Raw genomic sequence first — 18440 nt, 5'->3', positions numbered from 1 at the left:
ATGGTTCCCCTTAAAAGAGTAGGTTCTCATAGGCCCTGGGAAGGTTTATAACTTTTTGGGGGGAGGGTAGCACCCCCCCCCCCTCCCAGTACAAAAAATAGTTATCATTTTAGCATTATTCTAGCGCTCTTTTTTGGCTTTTTATTGGACAGAGAAGGGTATGGCAAAAAACAGCTTAAAACCAGTCACAGACTTGAATGATTTAAAAATAACAGCTACTAAAGCCCTACGTCGACCTTTTGAAGCTTCCCTAAAATAGATAACTCAAATAGCTCTGTGGTTAGTGGGATCTTAACGGGAAAACAAAGAGACATTTCTACATTAAGTAATAGTATTAGTTTTATTGTTTTATATTTCTGGTTATTAAGTTATTTTTACTGTGTTTTATAGTTCTTATGCCTTTCAATAAACCAAAATAGTGTTTTTTGGAATTTAGTGTTTGTTTCTTGATTTGCTTAAATCTATAGTTTCCGGTTTCCGAATTTAAATCACGTCAAGGCTCACTACACCAAGTGAGCCTTACCAATAATAATATTAATAATTGCTAACAAGAATTCAAACTGTATTGTAGAATCATTTTCCTCAACCCTTTAACTAACCCCTTTCTGTCCTTAACCATAGGGGAAGATGACTTGCATTTTTGCAAAATAATTTCAAAGCAAAGACGACATTTTAAATTACATAAAAAAATTTTAATGCTTAAACTTTCAGAGCAATGAGAGAAAGAAAAGAATCATTATGAAGTTTTAAATAAAATCATTCTTGTTTTATAATATAATCTATTAGTGAAAGTATGAATATACATCAATAATAAATGCACTCAATAGATTGCTTTTGCATCACAGCCAAAAAAAGGGCGATTTCTTTTTTTGCAAGATTATAAACGAACTTTTTAAATGCGAAAAATACATTTTTTTAGGATTGGTAACGTTAAGTAAAGGTTGGAAGAACCCCGGGGGTAGAGTACCTCGTAAGTAGGGTCGTTGGGTAAGAAATGTCCTATTTAATTGATGCCTCTGGGATAATTATCAAAATTCCACGAAATAAATTAGGATCAATTTAAAGAAATGGTATATTTTATTCTTGTATAATATTATCTGCATTGTATAAACTGTATTACCTATGTATCAGGGGTAGGTCATAGGTATGTGAAGTGAAATATATGTATATTCACCAATTCTTATAATTTTTGAAAAGAATAGGTGTCTTTTACTATTGTACAATACTATGATCTTCCACTCTCTCTCACTTCCTCCCTCCCTCTCTCTCTCTCTCTCTCTCTCTCTTTCTCTCTCTCTCTCTCTCTCTTTCTATCTCTCTCTTTCTATCTCTCTCTTCTTTCTTTCCTTCTTTCTTTCATTCTATCTCTCTCTCTCTGTCTCTTTCTTTCTCTTTCTATCTCTGTCTCTGTCTCTCTGTCTCTCTCTCTCTTTTATGTTTCGAGCACTTGTGCATTAGGTGTTTTATTTTCTAATTGTGGATAAAATCAACGTAAATTCCACCAACCCATTCCTGTATCCCTGTATTGATCTTGAAGTATGAGGCATAACTAATATGGCTATTCAATTTAAATCCTATTATATAATTTTTACTCTATTTAGACCAGAAAAAAAAGGATTCTATGTCTTAAAAATTATATAAATTTGTCAGTGGTCGGCAGTCACGCGGCTGAGACTAGTGAGACTTAGGGTGGATTAAGCAGCCGTAAGGCTGATAATGAGGCTTATTGGGTGGCTTACGCAGCCAATAAGCCATCCAATCTTAATGAGTTCGGATTATTAAATTTTTTTTATTTCTTCAGTAGCAAACATAAATAGGGCAACTTCCAAGTCATTACAGAAATTGTTCCCAACAGATTCAAACTTATGGTTAAGTCCTTAGTTTCAAGGAGCTTCAGGCCAGTCTCAATTCTAAGAAAACATAGACTAGTAATAAGCTTTTCCAAAACGTGTCCTGTATACGTGTTATACGATGAAAAAATTATTTAAAGAAAACTTCTTTAAAATCTTTAACAAATTCTCATAGATTTTTTTTCTAAATGTTCTATGCCATATTTTATGAACGAAATCTTTATGAGCACGTGTGTACATTTTTTCTTTAAACCCTCTAGCTTTTTACTGCGCGTACAATAAAGTAAAATAGTTAATTTGTGTTGAGTAACACCCTTTAAAGATGTCATAAAGGACTGTGTTCCACTTTTTAACCCCCATAAGGCTTCACACACTAAATACCACTTTCAAGATTGAACAAGTCTACATTATTTGTTGTTGCATTAGAGTAAAACACTAGAGAGTTAAATAACTGTATCTCCCCATCGCATCAACCTTGTGCAACCTTTTTATTGGGTCATTGGAAATCAACCAATGGTGTCGCTTATATTAGCACAGCCAAGTAGCAGAAAATAATTTAGTAGCAGACGAAAAAGGTAATTGAAAAAGGTAGGCTGGTAGTTGTCTGTATATACATCTATACTATATTTAAATACCTTTCTTGCATTTAAACTAAATATAGAATATTACATAAATAAGAAACTGCTTATTTTTTCCCCCAAAGTTCGAAATAATTTACTTTTTTATTTTCTAATTTTATGGTATTTTTGTGTGCTATCTATATTGATATATTTAAATATCCTCAAGAATGAAATATGGATAGTTCATGAGATATAGTTTCTCTAATATACTAGCTACACCCTATTTATATGAGTAGTATCTCTATATATGTATTATTCCCTCACTATGTATATATAGATATAGATAGTTCATGAGGTATAGTTTCTCTAATATACTAGCTACACCCTATTTATATGAGTAATATCTCTATATATGTATTATTCCCTCACTATATATATAGATATAGATAGTTCATGAGGTATAGTTTCTCTAATATACTAGCCACACCCTATTTATATGAGTAGTATCTCTATATATGTATTATTCCCTCACTATATATATAGATATAGATAGTTCATGAGATATAGTTTCTCTAATATACTAGCTACACCCTATTTATATGAGTAGTATCTCTATATATGTATTATTCCCTCACTATGTATATATAGATATAGATAGTTCATGAGGTATAGTTTCTCTAATATACTAGCTACACCCTATTTATATGAGTAGTATCTCTATATATGTATTATTCCCTCACTATATATATAGATATAGATAGTTCATGAGGTATAGTTTCTCTAATATACTAGCCACACCCTATTTATATGAGTAGTATCTCTATATATGTATTATTCCCTCACTATATATATAGATATAGATAGTTCATGAGATATAGTTTCTCTAATATACTAGCTACACCCTATTTATATGAGTAGTATCTCTATATATGTATTATTCCCTCACTATATATATAGATATAGATAGTTCATGAGGTATAGTTTCTCTAATATACTAGCTACACCCTATTTGTATGAGTAGTATCTCTATATATGTATTATTCCCTCACTATACACAGTGTTTCAGAAAAAACTGCGTTTTCCGTTTTTCTGACACAACCAGAAGGAATACAGAAAAAACGATTATATGTCCTAATTCTCTGTAAAAAAGTACATCAAATTTATAACAGGTGTTTTTCATTATCTCTAAAAATACGGCCTCTATGATAGATACATAGTTTCCAAAAATGCTTTATGTGAAAAATGTTGTGCAAGAAAAATCAAAATAACTCTTCTATTATGTATAAAAAAAATCGTAGAATTTCAATATTAATTTAGAAAAAGGTATAAAAGAAGTACCTTAATGAGTTTTAAAGGTGAAATGCTTTTTAGCTCCTAACAAAAGCATTTTTAAGAAACTGCAATTTGTCATTTTTTCACATTTCTTGATTGTGATGCATTTGCAGTAAAAGAATCTTCTTTAATAACGTAGGTTATAGTAAAAAGAAAAAAACTCCTTTTTATTTGACAAAAAATTCTCTAAAGACAAAGAAGTTTGAATTTTTTTTATTCAAGCATTTAATTACAAATTATGTATAAATTATGAGTTTATATCTTAATAGTATCTCTATATATGTATTATTCCCTCACTATATACAGTGTGTTTTTTTTTATGAGAACTTTTTTGAAAGCAATTTTACCCCACGTATAGTTATCAGAATTTAATGATTAATGGCTTATTTTCTTCGTTTTTTAAGGGAAATTATGAAACAACAAAAAAATTACAGTTTTTGTTGAAAAAGTACAGTAAAGTTGAAAATTAAAAACTTAGGTGTCAACATCTAAAAAATGGTTTTAGCGCATTTTTCTTATGCTCAAATAATCAACCTTTTGCAAGAATGGCTGCTAAACACTTCAAAGGTTGAAATATAGAGCTAAAAATGTATACAGATACTATTAGGGACATGTACTAGAACATATCAAAGTTTGAAGGTCATATCTCAACCAGGGAGGGAGTACTGGCCCCCCTAAGTCGACTACAGAAAATCCATTTTTTTAAGAAAAATGCGCTAAAACCATTTTTATATGTTGACACCTAAGTTTTTAATTTTCAACTTTACTGTACTTTTTCAACAAAAACTGTAATTTTTTTTGTTGTTTCATAATTTCGCTTAAAAACAAAGAAAATAAGCCATTAATCATTAAATTCTGATAACTATAAGTGGGGTAAAATTGCTTTCAAAAAAGTTCTAATAAAAAAAAACACACTGTATATACAGTATGACCCTCGAAAAAGTATCTTTTAGGGTATACAGCCCTTATTTCTTAATGTATCATAAAAAATAGCATATATCCTTGTTCTCTGTACATTTCCACACAAATATATATAAAAATTTTAATTTTACCTCCATTAACACCGGAGATTTTTAGAGCTAAAGTTTTGAAAAAGTGACTGAGAAAAAGATTTTTTTTTGTTTCCCACTATTTTTGGATGGTTACATTATGTCTTTCTGGTAACTGAAAAATGATAAACAAAGAAAAACGAGTTAACTAATTATTTCTTTTTTATTTCACCAAAAAATTATAATTTTTAAATGGCAAAAAATACTACTGAATGAATTGATTATTTGCAAATTTCAGGATATTTACTTACCCTTATTTGTGAAAAGGATTAATTATGACAGTTGCTCCGCCCCCTTTTTTGACATCTCAATCCCTTAATAGGGGGTTAATTAAGCTTTTTAGACTAAAAAATCATTATAATGTAATTTTATGTTAAAAGTTACTTTTTGCTCAGTCACCTTTTCAAAACTTTAGCTCTAAAAATCTCCAGTGTTAATGGAGGTAAAATTGATTTTTTTATATATGCTTGTGTGGAAATGTACAGAGAACACGGATATATGCTATTTTTGATGATACATTAAGAAATAAGGGCTGCATACCCTAAAAGATACTTTTTCGAGGGTCATACTGTAGATATAGATAGTTCATGAGATATAGTTTCTCTAATATACTTGCTACACCCTATTTATATGAGTAGTATCTCTATATATGTATTATTCCCTCACTATGTATATAGATATAGATAGCTCATGAGATATAGTTTCTCTAATATACTAGCTACACCCTATTTGTATGAGTAGTATCTCTATATATGTATTATTCCCTCACTATATATATAGATATAGATAGTTCAGGAGATATAGTTTCTCTAATATACTAGCCACACCCTATTTATATGAGTAGTATCTCTATATATGTATTATTCCCTCACTATATATATAGATATAGATAGTTCATGAGATATAGTTTCTCTAATATACTAGCTACACCCTATTTATATGAGTAGTATCTCTATATATGTATTATTCCCTCACTATGTATATATAGATATAGATACTTCATGAGGTATAGTTTCTCTAATATACTAGCTACACCCTATTTATATGAGTAGTATCTATATATATGTATTATTTCCTCACTATATATATAGATATAGATAGTTCATGAGATATAGTTTCTCTAATATACTTGCTACACCCTATTTATATGAGTAGTATCTCTATATATGTATTATTCCCTCACTATGTATATAGATATAGATAGCTCATGAGATATAGTTTCTCTAATATACTAGCTACACCCTATTTGTATGAGTAGTATCTCTATATATGTATTATTCCCTCACTATATATATAGATATAGATAGTTCATGAGGTATAGTTTCTCTAATATACTAGCCACACCCTATTTATATGAGTAGTATCTCTATATATGTATTATTACCTCACTATATATATAGATATAGATAGTTCATGAGATATAGTTTCTCTAATATACTAGCTACACCCTATTTATATGAGTAGTATCTCTATATATGTATTATTCCCTCACTATGTATATATAGATATAGATACTTCATGAGGTATAGTTTCTCTAATATACTAGCTACACCCTATTTATATGAGTAGTATCTATATATATGTATTATTCCCTCACTATATATATAGATATAGATAGTTCATGAGATATAGTTTCTCTAATATACTTGCTACACCCTATTTATATGAGTAGTATCTCTATATATGTATTATTCCCTCACTATGTATATAGATATAGATAGCTCATGAGATATAGTTTCTCTAATATACTAGCTACACCCTATTTGTATGAGTAGTATCTCTATATATGTATTATTCCCTCCTATATATATAGATATAGATAGTTCATGAGGTATAGTTTCTCTAATATACTAGCCACACCCTATTTATATGAGTAGTATCTCTATATATGTATTATTACCTCACTATATATATAGATATAGATAGTTCATGAGATATAGTTTCTCTAATATACTAGCTACACCCTATTTATATGAGTAGTATCTCTATATATGTATTATTCCCTCACTATATATATAGATATAGATAGTTCATGAGATATAGTTTCTCTAATATACTAGCTACACCCTATTTATATGAGTAGTATCTCTATATTGACGTATGAGGGGATGTACAGACAGACTGCGAATACGAGTATAGAGTAGCTCCGATACAATTTAATAATCAATAATCTAACAAAGTATTTCTAAAAAATACACATTTATTAAACATATAAAACTGGTTAGAAATAGGCAGATTAATGGGATTATTATTATAGGATATATTTATTATGATATATATTAAAGGCTTGGACGTCCTGTTTCTTAGTTAGGTAAGAAACGACGTACTTGAACACGTAGGAAATATAGATACCGCCAGCCTAGACTTATAGGCTTGTATCTAACCGAATGCAGACGGGAGGAAGCGTATTCACTCTTTGGCCTGCAACAATCAACTAGCCCTCAACACAGCAGGATGGAGTATGGTGGCGGTTACAAGTGGAGGTCTGACTCAGCCAGAGAAGTATAGGAATGTGAACAGGGATAAGGATACATAAACTTGGGTGTTGATTACCACACTTGCCCCCTCTGAGGGAATATGAAATATTCCCTCACAGTTGACCTGCACGCCGGCTTCTGCGGGTTGATGTGGTACTCGCAGGTTCTTCGATTGCGGCCATAGCCCTCTCTACGATATCCACAGGATTGGGTTCAGCGGGAGTAGGATTTTCTGGAGCTGCTGGAGGCTCTGGAGCAACAGCATTCTGGAGGGCTAACATGCCCTCACAGGGAGCCGTGGCTACTGGATCTTCAGAGGCAGCGCCAGCCTGCGGATTAACAGGCAGATCAATTCCAGATGGAAAGAGCTCACTGATTTGAGCATCGAGCTCTGTGTCACTGTTTTCCTCTGCAGGATCCAGGACCTCTGGATTGCCTTCTCTATCGGTGGGCCTGTACTCATCAGAGCACTCAGAACCGCCATAATGGGAGATCAGCTCAACTCCATCATCATCTGGCCGGGGTACGTCCCCAGCGGGAAGAGATGCCTCTATGGGTGCCACATTCTGCCCAGGTACATTCATTACATTACAACGAGTATTAATATATTTAATTACCCTGTCAGAGTTTTGGTCCAACAGTCGACTAGTGGCCTCAATAACCGTGGTCATTCGTGATTTTAACTCAACGGTCGAGTCCTCAGAGACGGTGCGAATTTTGTCGCGCAAAGTTTTGCGGTTCCGCAGTAATTCTGCGGAAATTTCAATAAGGCGCTTGCCATGTTGTATATATGCTTTCTCAACAAATGAAGCATTGCTAGCAATTTTAGTTTCCAGACTTCTCTGGAAGGGGAGAAGAGCTTCCTCCATTGCTTCTTTTACAGTGGAGGATAGGACTTTTTTCCATTCCTCAGCGGTCACCCAAAAAGCCTTAGGCTCACTTTTGTTTTCTGCTAATGTTTCTTTCTTTTTAGGGGGTAATGGAGGCGGTTGAATTTCCACCTTAGCCTTTTTGGCTACTGGGCCGCCGCTGCCTGTTGGTGTTGGCGGACGTTTTTCTACCGCTTTTGGGGCAGATTTTACGGCGACTACCTCCAATTCAGGTGAGGCATTACGTTTTGGCGGCGATTCCACCCGATTTTTTTGCGGTTCCCCTCCCCTATTTTGTTCCATTAGAGGCCTGGTTCTAGACCTGGCTTTATCGGAATATTCGTTGGCTTCTAAGTTTTTAGCCTGCCGCAATTTTTCTTGCAAGTCTAGGAGTTCCTTTGGAACATCTTTTCTCGCTTGGCGGTAAACGTGGATTGACTTTGAGACACATTGCAGTTCACTGAGGTTTTCAGGGTTGCGCGGTGGTTTTACCCGCGGCTGATACCTGTTTTCATCAGGTTCATAGTAGGCTTCCTCAGGGCCGCCCTGGGGATAGCCATGATTGCTGTCATAGTAATAGTCCTCTTCATTGTAAAAGGGTGCCTCTTCATATTCTCGACGGTATGAAGAGTGACCGGCCCCATGGGAGTGGTGAAAACCCCTTGAAAAATTCCGCCTGGGATATCCTAAAACAAAAATAATAAACTTAAAATTAAGGGTCATTAATTCCTTATACCGAATAAGGAAATATTTTTACAAAGACGACCTTTAGGGACGACAATTTTATAGGTATATATGCTTGATACAGGTCGTCCGTTTTTGAGGGGATTAGTTTTCCCCATTATTTGTAAAATCCCGCAATTCGTGCGTTTCACTCGTACCTCCTTCTTTGTACGCGTGAATTTTGGTGCAGGCTAATATGTAGATAATAAAAGCGACGCATAATAACGACCCTATTCCTGTAAGGATGGCTGCTACTACAAGCACTATATGATACCAAGTACTGGATAGAAAATCAACCACCTTATGATACGTTTGAATAAACCAGGAGTCAGTTATTTTTACTTCAAAATTATTGGAGTCTGCGGCAAGTTGGCTGAGGTATAATTCCTCGGCACTTTCTGAGAAATTAGTTTTTTCTAGGCTTTGCCAAGAATGATATAGAAATAAGCTAATCGGTTTATCCATAAGATATTGATTTACATTTAGTATTTGCATACCCTGCCCTTGATTACCAAGGAATTTTCCTTGGTACAAATGTAAGAAAATTGGATTTTCGGCACATTTAGTCGGGGTTAAATGGGTGGTATTAACTAATCTGCGTGAAAATGGGGATATTCCCATAGTCTTATTATTGATTGAAACCGAAAAATGATCCACAAAACAGGGTAAATTTTCTCCCAAAGAAACATTGATTTTAAGACTGTCGCACTGTATTACTAAATCCAGCTCACCGAGCGCCCTAACTAGTTTTTTACGATGAGTCTGAATACTGCTTTTAGACAGAAAATGGTTCTGTAAACAGCGAGTTTCGGGGACAATTAATTTGTTATATTGTTGGTAGGAATAGAAAATCTCTAGTGGTAACATATCATCTTTTTCTTTAGCGTTTAAGAGTGGGAAATATGGTTTTATAGCATTTGTGAACCATACCATTAAGTTATCAATATTAGTTTTGTAATAAAATAATTCGGGAATTAGACTTTCAAAATGTTTTTTTTCTTTAAGTTCTAGTGCTAGAGTAATTTGGGGATCGATCACTAGATATTTTTGGGTACCCTGTTCTCCTTCAAATGTAAACAATGAAATATTAAAGATGTCTACCGTTCGCCAAGGAGAAGTGAATTTTTGTGCGCTATCAGTTTTATCATCTGAGATAATTCTATCGTAGCCTAATCTCAGATTGTGATCTAAACAATTGTTTCCCACCCAGTGACTGCCCAGGTAACAGCCCGCTTTTGTTTGTAATAATTCAACAGGCTCAGCCTGGACCCCTATTTGTTTTTCCTCAAATGTCCCAGGGATAAAAATGCCGTTAATGTTTACGCCGTTCCCCTCGCAGGCGGGGTCGATGCCGTTAAGGATGTTGTTGGGGTAAGTAAGTGTCCCGTTTACCAGGAAACGCGTGTATGACATCTGGTGTTCATACACTGAGACTGATTTTCCTTCAAAGTTAAATATTTTAGTTTTGGACATGGTGTAACAGTCTTCATAAGTTACGAGGTTCGGTATCTCTACAAGAGCTGGAGCAGCGAGGTGTATGTGGCTATATCTGCCACAATACCAGTAATGAGTACTGGTTCGGAGGTGGCAACGAATTCCAGGTATAATTTTTCTTTCAACCTTTTGCAGCAGGTGAAATTGTTTTTGTTCAATATTAGTAATATTAAGAAACGCAGCGCATTCAGAGATTTTCAAACGCGGATTTTCGTTTGCTACACATTGAGTCGCATCTATTTGTATTATTTCGGACGCATTTGATTTTGCCAAAATAATAAAAAGCCCCAAGAATCCCAAAATAAATTTACCTCGAGCTCCTGGTGCCTTTGCCAAATGATGCTGCATTTTATTTTTATGCTTCTCGTTTTTCTCTGAAATATGTTAATTAGTTAGTTTTAACATATATTTTTTTTGTTTATTTTCGTTATTATACATACGTAGATTAAGCTATATACATTTGCCACCTTGGTTTTATATAATACATTTATATACATTTTATTTTTTCCTTTTAATTGGGTTATGCAGTCCGATTTGGACATGTATGCGGTTATCCCCCCCTTGTGACCTAGTTTTTCTTTCTTCTTCTAATATATACTTGGGTACTATGCTTTGTTTGTTAACGTTAATAACCTTTTCAGGGCTGGATTGTTTGGGTCTTTGTGCGAAGAAAGAAGCCTCGGACGGGACGGTTTCTTCCAAGAAACTATTTTCGACGTGAATTTGAGGACCGGATGACCGATCTGCGCCAGGGGGTTCTTGGTCTTTGGGCTGTGACTCAAATGGTGAGTTTTTTTCCATTATATCCCCTCCCCCATCACAATCCACCTCCCCCTGGGGTAAATCCTGACTAGTTTCAGGGTTTCCTTCTATAAAATCGTCACCATCGTTATCTAGGTAGGTAAAATCGTCATTTTCCATACCTTTATTATCGTTTATTTCGGTTTGCCCGGTATTATCTATTCCTAAGGTTATTTCCTCAGACGGGACGATTTCCTCAATAGGAAAGACGTTAAAGGAAAGTGTTTCCCCCAATAATTCTACTTTAGAATCTATTTTCCGTATTTTATCTCTACTAACAACTTGGTTAGTTTTTATTGGATTTGATCCAAAGGGACTGAGCTCAAAAAGGGCCTCTGAGAATTTTTTTGTTACAATAAAAGGACCCCCATAGAAAGATTGCAATTTTTTACTGACCCCTATTTTGACTAGGTTAAAAAATGCAAAGACCACGTCGTTAACGAAAAGGGGAGATGAAGCCTTCCTAGATTTATTTTGAAACTCTAAATAAATCTTAGATTTTTTGGAAACCTGTGCAATAATTTCTTCCAAATTTTTTAGGTAGTTCAAGTAAGACCTGCAGTCAATGTCCTGCCTTTTCTGCAAGATTGGAGAAAAGAAATCGAGATTGAGAGTTGGTTGCCTGCCGAACATGAGGTAATAAGGCGTATACCCCGTTCTTCTAGACGTACTAGAGTTAATTACAAAAGTGGTCAAGGCTAATTTTCTTGCCCAGTCTTTACTTTCAAATCGGTCATCGGATCTAAGACCTGCATAAATGCTTTGATTATGCCTTTCACATGGGTTACTATTAGGGTTTCTTGGGGGAATAAGTTTAGTTTCGATACCTAGTTCATCCATAACCTTTTTGAAAACTTCCCCAGTAAAATTTGTTCCCCTGTCACTTCTCAATGACCGAAATAAGCCGTAGATGGGTACCACCTGTTCAAGGATGACCTTCACCGTGCTTTCCACGGTGGCGTCCTTGATGGGGTGAGCGATAATATACCTAGAGAATAGGTCAACCAGTATAAATATGTAACGGACATGTTGTCCTTGAAAATAGTTAGGGGTTAAAGGACCGATAAGGTCTACTGACACCTGGCCAAAAATCTCGTGACTAATGGCTGAATGGGTGATAGGTTGCTTGTGTTTAGGTACCTGTCCTATTTTTCTTAGGCAGGTAATACAATTTTTAATGCGTGATTCGACAAACTTATTAATTCCTATAAGGAAGAATCTTTCATTTATCTTGCGTGTTGTTTCGTTAACCCCCTTGTGACCTATACTATTATTATGTGCCAATTCAAAAACTTTATTATATAATCCAATGGGTACGACGGGTCTTTCAATGAATGTTCCATTGCTAAGAGGTTGTCTAAATATTAGAAGTCCTTCCATAACGTATAAATGTTCTATTAATTTAAAAAGGACCTCTTTCCGGCCGGTTAGTTCAGCTTTTTCAAAGCTCGACAACTTTTTTTTTTCGAATATCCACCTACGAATTTCAGATAATACTTGATCTTTTTGTGTTTCAGATTGCCAAACATTGTTCACACCGACTTCCGAAGCCGAATGTAACTCAAAGATCTGGTCTTGGTATGGGCAATCCTGTTCATAAGGATCCAAGGTAAATGAGCTAGTACATTTTTCACAATCGGTTTCCTTATGTTCTTTGCATAAAAATTGCTCTCTAGATAAATTGTCGGCATTACAATGGTCCCTACCCTTTCGATGAATTACTGTAAAGTCAAAACTTTGGATGAAGTAAATCCATCTTACAGTTACACCATTTATTGTTCCTTTTTGCCATTTTTTGTAATGAACTAAGGAAATCGAATCTGTACGCACAATAAAGTTTCTGAATCTTAAATAATGAAGAAAGGTTTTAAGAACAAATACTAGACATGCTAATTCGCCTTTATAACTTGGATAATTTTTCTCTGCCCCGTTACATTTTTTGGAACATATTCCAATAATTCTTTCTACCCCCCCCTGATTTTGGCTGAGAATTCCAGCGAAATAACTCGTAGAAAAATCTACGTCTACTATAAAGGGGTTAGGATTATCCCACTGGGGGTAGCCTTTACTTATAGAATTTGAGAACATATTTATGAAATTTTCCCAATCTTTTGATAGGGAATTAGTCCATTCGATAATTTTATCATTTCTGTGTTCATCTAGGGTACAAGAATTTTTCGCATAGGATGGGAAATAGGCCCTATAATAATTGGAGAAGCCCAGGAAACGCTGGAGTTCCTTGCCTGTCCTGGGCCTGCTCCAATTTTTAATTTGTTCTAAATATTCGGGGTTCATTTTAAGTCCTTGGGAACTGACTATATGACCTAAATATGTACATTCGGATGTGAAAAATTTACATTTGGCTAGATTTAACTTAAGTTTTGCTATTTTTAGGACTCCGAAGAGTTTTCTGAGATGTTTCAGATGTTCCTCAACATTCTTTGAGAATATAATAAGATCATCAAGGTAAGATATTATAAATTCATATAAGCCAGGGATAAGGGTTAGGACTTTGTCCATCAAGTGGCAGAAAACACTTGGCGCGTTACACAGTCCAAACGGCAGTTTCTTGAAAAGATACTGCCTGTTAAGGGCTGTGAACGCGGTCAAGTGTTTACTTTCCTTCGAAATGGCTAGCGCATGGAATGCGCTAGTCAAATCGAGGGTGGTAAATACATTACCAGTGCCTAATTTTTCTAAATTACTAGAAATCAGGGGAAGGGGCCAATTAATTTTTCGTGTTACACTATTAAGCGCACGAAAGTCGATAACGAACCTAAGCTTGCCTTCCCCCCCAGCCGTCGGTTTTTTCTTTACCGCAAAGATTGGGGAGGACCACTCGCTGTAGCCCTCCTCAATGACGCCCCCCCTTAGCCAATTTTCAATTTGTTCTTTTAATTTGGCTTCGTATAATGGGTTTAACTGAATGTTTCTAGCCTTAATAGGTTTAGCCCCGGGGATCAAGTCTATTTTATACTGTAAGAGGTCACAGTTACCGATATCGGCATCGTCAGCCGAAAATATATCAAAATGATCAAGGCATAATTTTACTACCTTTTCCTTCATCCCTGGGTTATTTTTGATAAGATCACTATTTTCTAAATCTAATTTTTCTTTAATGAATTTAATTCTTTTAAGAAGTGTAGTTCCTGATAATTCATTTATTTGATTAATACTTTTATTGCAGGAATTTGGGGGATCTGATTCGAATTCAAAGCAATACCCAACTTTAACGTTATCCAATAAGGTAATATTTTTTCCTGCTAAATTAACAAAATTTACCCAACATTCTCCTTTCTCATTTACATTATAAATACCCTCCATAAGCATTAAGCCGTTATGGCTTGTCATTTTAGAATTATTTGGGGATATATACAGCTTCCTATTTTTCTGATGAATAGGAATTGTTATCACCGTTGTATTCCCCCCCGGCAAGAATGTTGTTTTCTTTGCTAATTTTACGCATGTTTTATTTTGTTTTAATGTCCCAGTACCCCCCTTGTTACTCCAATTTATTCCCGGGATAAGGGAGTTTTGTTCCGTATGAACATTACTTGTAGGAATTAAGGGTATGTTTTTACTTTCTTCAACTATATTAATTGTTGAATTTTCTATGGGGATTTGCTCGCCAGTGGGGAGCTCAAAGGAGAACTTATCTAATAATAAATTAATTCGATTAACTTTGAGAAATTCATATCCTAGATTTATAATTTTAGACGTCGTTTCAGGGATGTAAAACGTTTCTTCGAATATTTTATCTGACCCATCAAAGCTGAATTTTAAACTTACATGTCCTATGATATTTACTGGTTTTAAATCTACAGACAGAGCGCTAAGATTGGCGGGGGTGAATGTGATTTTATTATCATCTAAGATTTCTCTAGAAATAAGGGACCTAAAGTTATTTCCTGTATCCACTAAAGCGTGTTGCAGGAATTCCCCCCCCACGGGATTAAGAACTTTTAGTTTTGCACAGATAGGCATTATAAAATAAATTATATTTTTAGTCGAAGCCTAAGATGCATATTTTCCAAGATCCCCACCTCAGCGGTTAGACGATGGTAATCCTCACACAGAGACTTCCTGTGTTCCAGGTATAGTTGTCTGTCGAAATTTTTTAAATAATGAAATGTTTTAACAATATGGTTAATTGTTAAAATAATTTTGTATAGCTTTCTGGGTTTCATTAAGTTTTTTATCAAGCGCTTTTCAGCTCCAGAAATGTCTCAATAAGCATGAGAATGTTAATAGTTCTAAAGAAACTACTTAATTTTTATACGGGTCCTTATTTATATACTTGGATATATGATAGAAACCTATCGGAATAAAACTGAACTAAAAAGTTTTAAAAGATTGAAGGGCTACAAAGTAGCTTAAAAATAAGTGTTCAGCTTGCAACTAACAAGACATTAAAAACAGACTGACTTATTTTTTGACTTACATCTGTATTTATACAAAATATAGTGTCATTAGTCAGTATCTGATTCACGATACAAATAATTTAAGGTTAGCGCTAAATTATAGCTCAAAAATTATTAGATATGGTTAATATAATAAAGAGGGTCAATGATGACTGGTTTATTATTCTGATATTGTTAGTATTTATACTTAATTTTTTCCACCTATGGGGTAGAACAAGCTTATATATTTACAAGAGTATAATTAATGCTGAAATCAGCTTAAAAAAATAGGATGTGGTTTGTAGTAACTGCTTTGGTAGTAACTGGCCTCGATTAATAATGTGCATTCACTTTTATATAGACTTTTTATTCCACTGGTAATCCTAGCGGAAGCTAATAGAACTAACTTTATTTCATTCTGCTAGTAATCCTAGCGGAAAATAATTTAATCAAAATGTTTTAAGATTTTATTAATCACATCTTAAGTGATTAAAGATTTTAATTTTTAAATGCTGCTTGATTGCAGCTCAAAAATGAGTAAATGATAACAACAAAGAACTGAAGGACAACTGAATTAGATTTGAAAATTTGCTTGTATTTATACAGATTTTCCATAGACCCCCCCCTGCTTAATCTTATCATTTACTTATACGGACCGCGGTAGCATTCTAGGCGACATCTTTCGGATACATAATAAATTAAATATAGTTCTATTATTGTCACTGTACAAAATGCAATAATATTTATCCATATGGATAAGTTATTATACATAATTGCTGAAATATTTCAGCTACAAAAATCAGAGGCTAAGAGTGAGCAACTCTCAGATAAAATTGATACTGAGGGTTCAACTCAAAAATCATTGTTTATATACAGATAATTCGCTTAAGTTCCCCTAGCGGTTAAAAGTTGAACTAGAATGTTTTAGGTTCTACTATATATACATTCAGAATATACGATATTTACATTTTAGATAGGTCATGCGATATTAAAAATAAATACTACTAAATAGAAAATAGGTATTCACTTATTAGCTTCTTGATAAAGACTATTAGATTTTTAAAAATGGAAATATTAAGTGCATGTGAAATGCTCCTCAGGTTACTTCCCTATTTCCCCCAATTTCCTGTATCAGCTACATTTGGATAGGGAAAGGAGGGGGGAGGAGTTTATTTTGTGTTGCTTAGTCAGACTTAATAACAATAATTTGTTTTATTTTTTCGCGCCAAAGCATTGCTTGGCAAGGGATATTTGATATTAAGGAATTTGCAAGCTTAGCTTGGCATGGGATATTTTGTTTATCTTTCATATCAAAATATGAAACTCATTCAGCAAATTTTTATTTTCTGGGATAGGGACAATTAATATCGCATAAATCCACTTTTATATTTAGTGGACGTGATTTTTAACAATCGCTTGTACATATTTATCTATTTCAGATTCTTCGCTGGCTTCCTGATCCATTTGGTTGATAGTTTTACGCGCATACTGCTCAGGTATTTTATTACTATTACTTGGAGCTTTTCTGGGCGTGAATTTACTCCGTGTTTTACCAAAGCGGGACTCAGGATTTGGGGGCTCCCCAGCTTTCTTTTTGTTGCAATTTTGCACTACATGGCCAGGGATATTACAATGCCAGCATTTAATATTTTTACTCCTCCCATTAAAGGCTCCTATAACGCCCTCGATTTGATCCCAAGCAATAGGATCATCCTCATGGTCTACCCAAGAAGGAACCTCGTCAGGTTCTTCGGTTAAGTTTTCCTTATACATTGCCGTGTTAGTGGGGATATTATCTTCGATAATACTGATTATGGGTTGTTTTTTCGTTTCCGCAGAATTTTTAGGTAGGAACATTTCCATGGCTTGAGAATAGCAAGCCGAAAGGTTTTCCTTGCTAATATGGCCAGACCCATCCCAGTTAACGTATCTCTGTCCGAGATTAATAAGTTTATTTAAGTAAGCGTTGTAATCGTCCAAAAATTGCATACTCTCAACATAGTTGGCCATGTCTATGGCAAGGTTGGTATACAGCAGATTTTTGCTAACGTTAAGATAGAATTCTTTCCACTTCTTTTTAGGTATGAGACCAGGATTCATGAGTTTGAACACCCTAAGTTTGTTTTCAAAATAGGTGTCAAGGGGTTGATTAGTCTCCTGTTTTAGGTTGTAGAAGTACTGAGAGGCTACTTCTGGATCCGAGAAAGGAGTGACCAGCCTCCTAATCATCAGGTAATAACTTAAAGCAGATAAGGCCTGATTTCTTTCAGGCGTAATTAAGTCTCCTAATCGTTCCCCTCTAGAGTCATAAATTCGCTGGTATAAAATATCCTTAAAAAGGATTGGGTCACAGATTCTATATGTCTTTGCAACCCTCCACATATTAGAAAAGAAGTTATCAAAGTCGGCCCTACCGTCCCACCTAGGGGCATCCCTCGCAAAATCGGAATCCCATTTTTGTCCCTTAATAAAGCATTCTTTAATAAAGTCATCGTCGGCGGCGCTAGTTGTTGCCGTTGCGGCTGTGCCTGTGTTTGGCGTATTTCTTGTAGAGGGTCTTGTTGCTACATTGGGTGCAGACCTTGTAGTTTTACGGAGGGGTTCTAACGACTTAATCCTATCAGGGATAAAGGGAATCCTTTCTAGCAAGGTTTTTTCATATTCAGTTAGAGAAGTTTCTCTTACATTCATCCAATTGTCATTATCCGCCGGACCTATAAAGCCTACAATTGAATAGGCCATACAACCTGGGGCTGTCATCCTATCCTTGGCGACCCATTCAACCACGTTTATCTTTTGCTGGACCGATATCCGGTCATAAAAAGTGGCATTAATTGAATCATCACCTATGGTGTTAAAATGAGTCATGTTAAGACTTTCGTTTA

General features: G+C 34.7%; 1 protein-coding gene across 1 annotated transcript; it reads left to right on the top strand.

Annotated features, from left to right (window-relative positions):
• Positions 1-11009: 11009 nt before the first annotated feature.
• On the top strand, positions 11010-15788 carry LOC145304523 (uncharacterized). Its single transcript, XM_080146419.1, has 6 exons — positions 11010-11139; positions 11696-11791; positions 12673-12764; positions 13550-13621; positions 14343-14402; positions 15163-15788. Exons 1-5 carry the CDS (start codon positions 11089-11091, stop codon positions 14386-14388), a joined length of 357 nt encoding a protein of 118 aa, XP_080002545.1. The 5' UTR covers positions 11010-11088; the 3' UTR covers positions 14389-14402; positions 15163-15788.
• Positions 15789-18440: the final 2652 nt, after the last annotated feature.

The sequence above is a fragment of the Acartia tonsa genome, chromosome 13 (assembly GCF_053477335.1).
Source record: "Acartia tonsa isolate MP-2025a chromosome 13, ASM5347733v1, whole genome shotgun sequence".
Taxonomy (NCBI): Eukaryota; Metazoa; Arthropoda; class Copepoda; order Calanoida; family Acartiidae; genus Acartia; species Acartia tonsa.
This window is presented reverse-complemented; position numbering and strand designations above follow the sequence as displayed.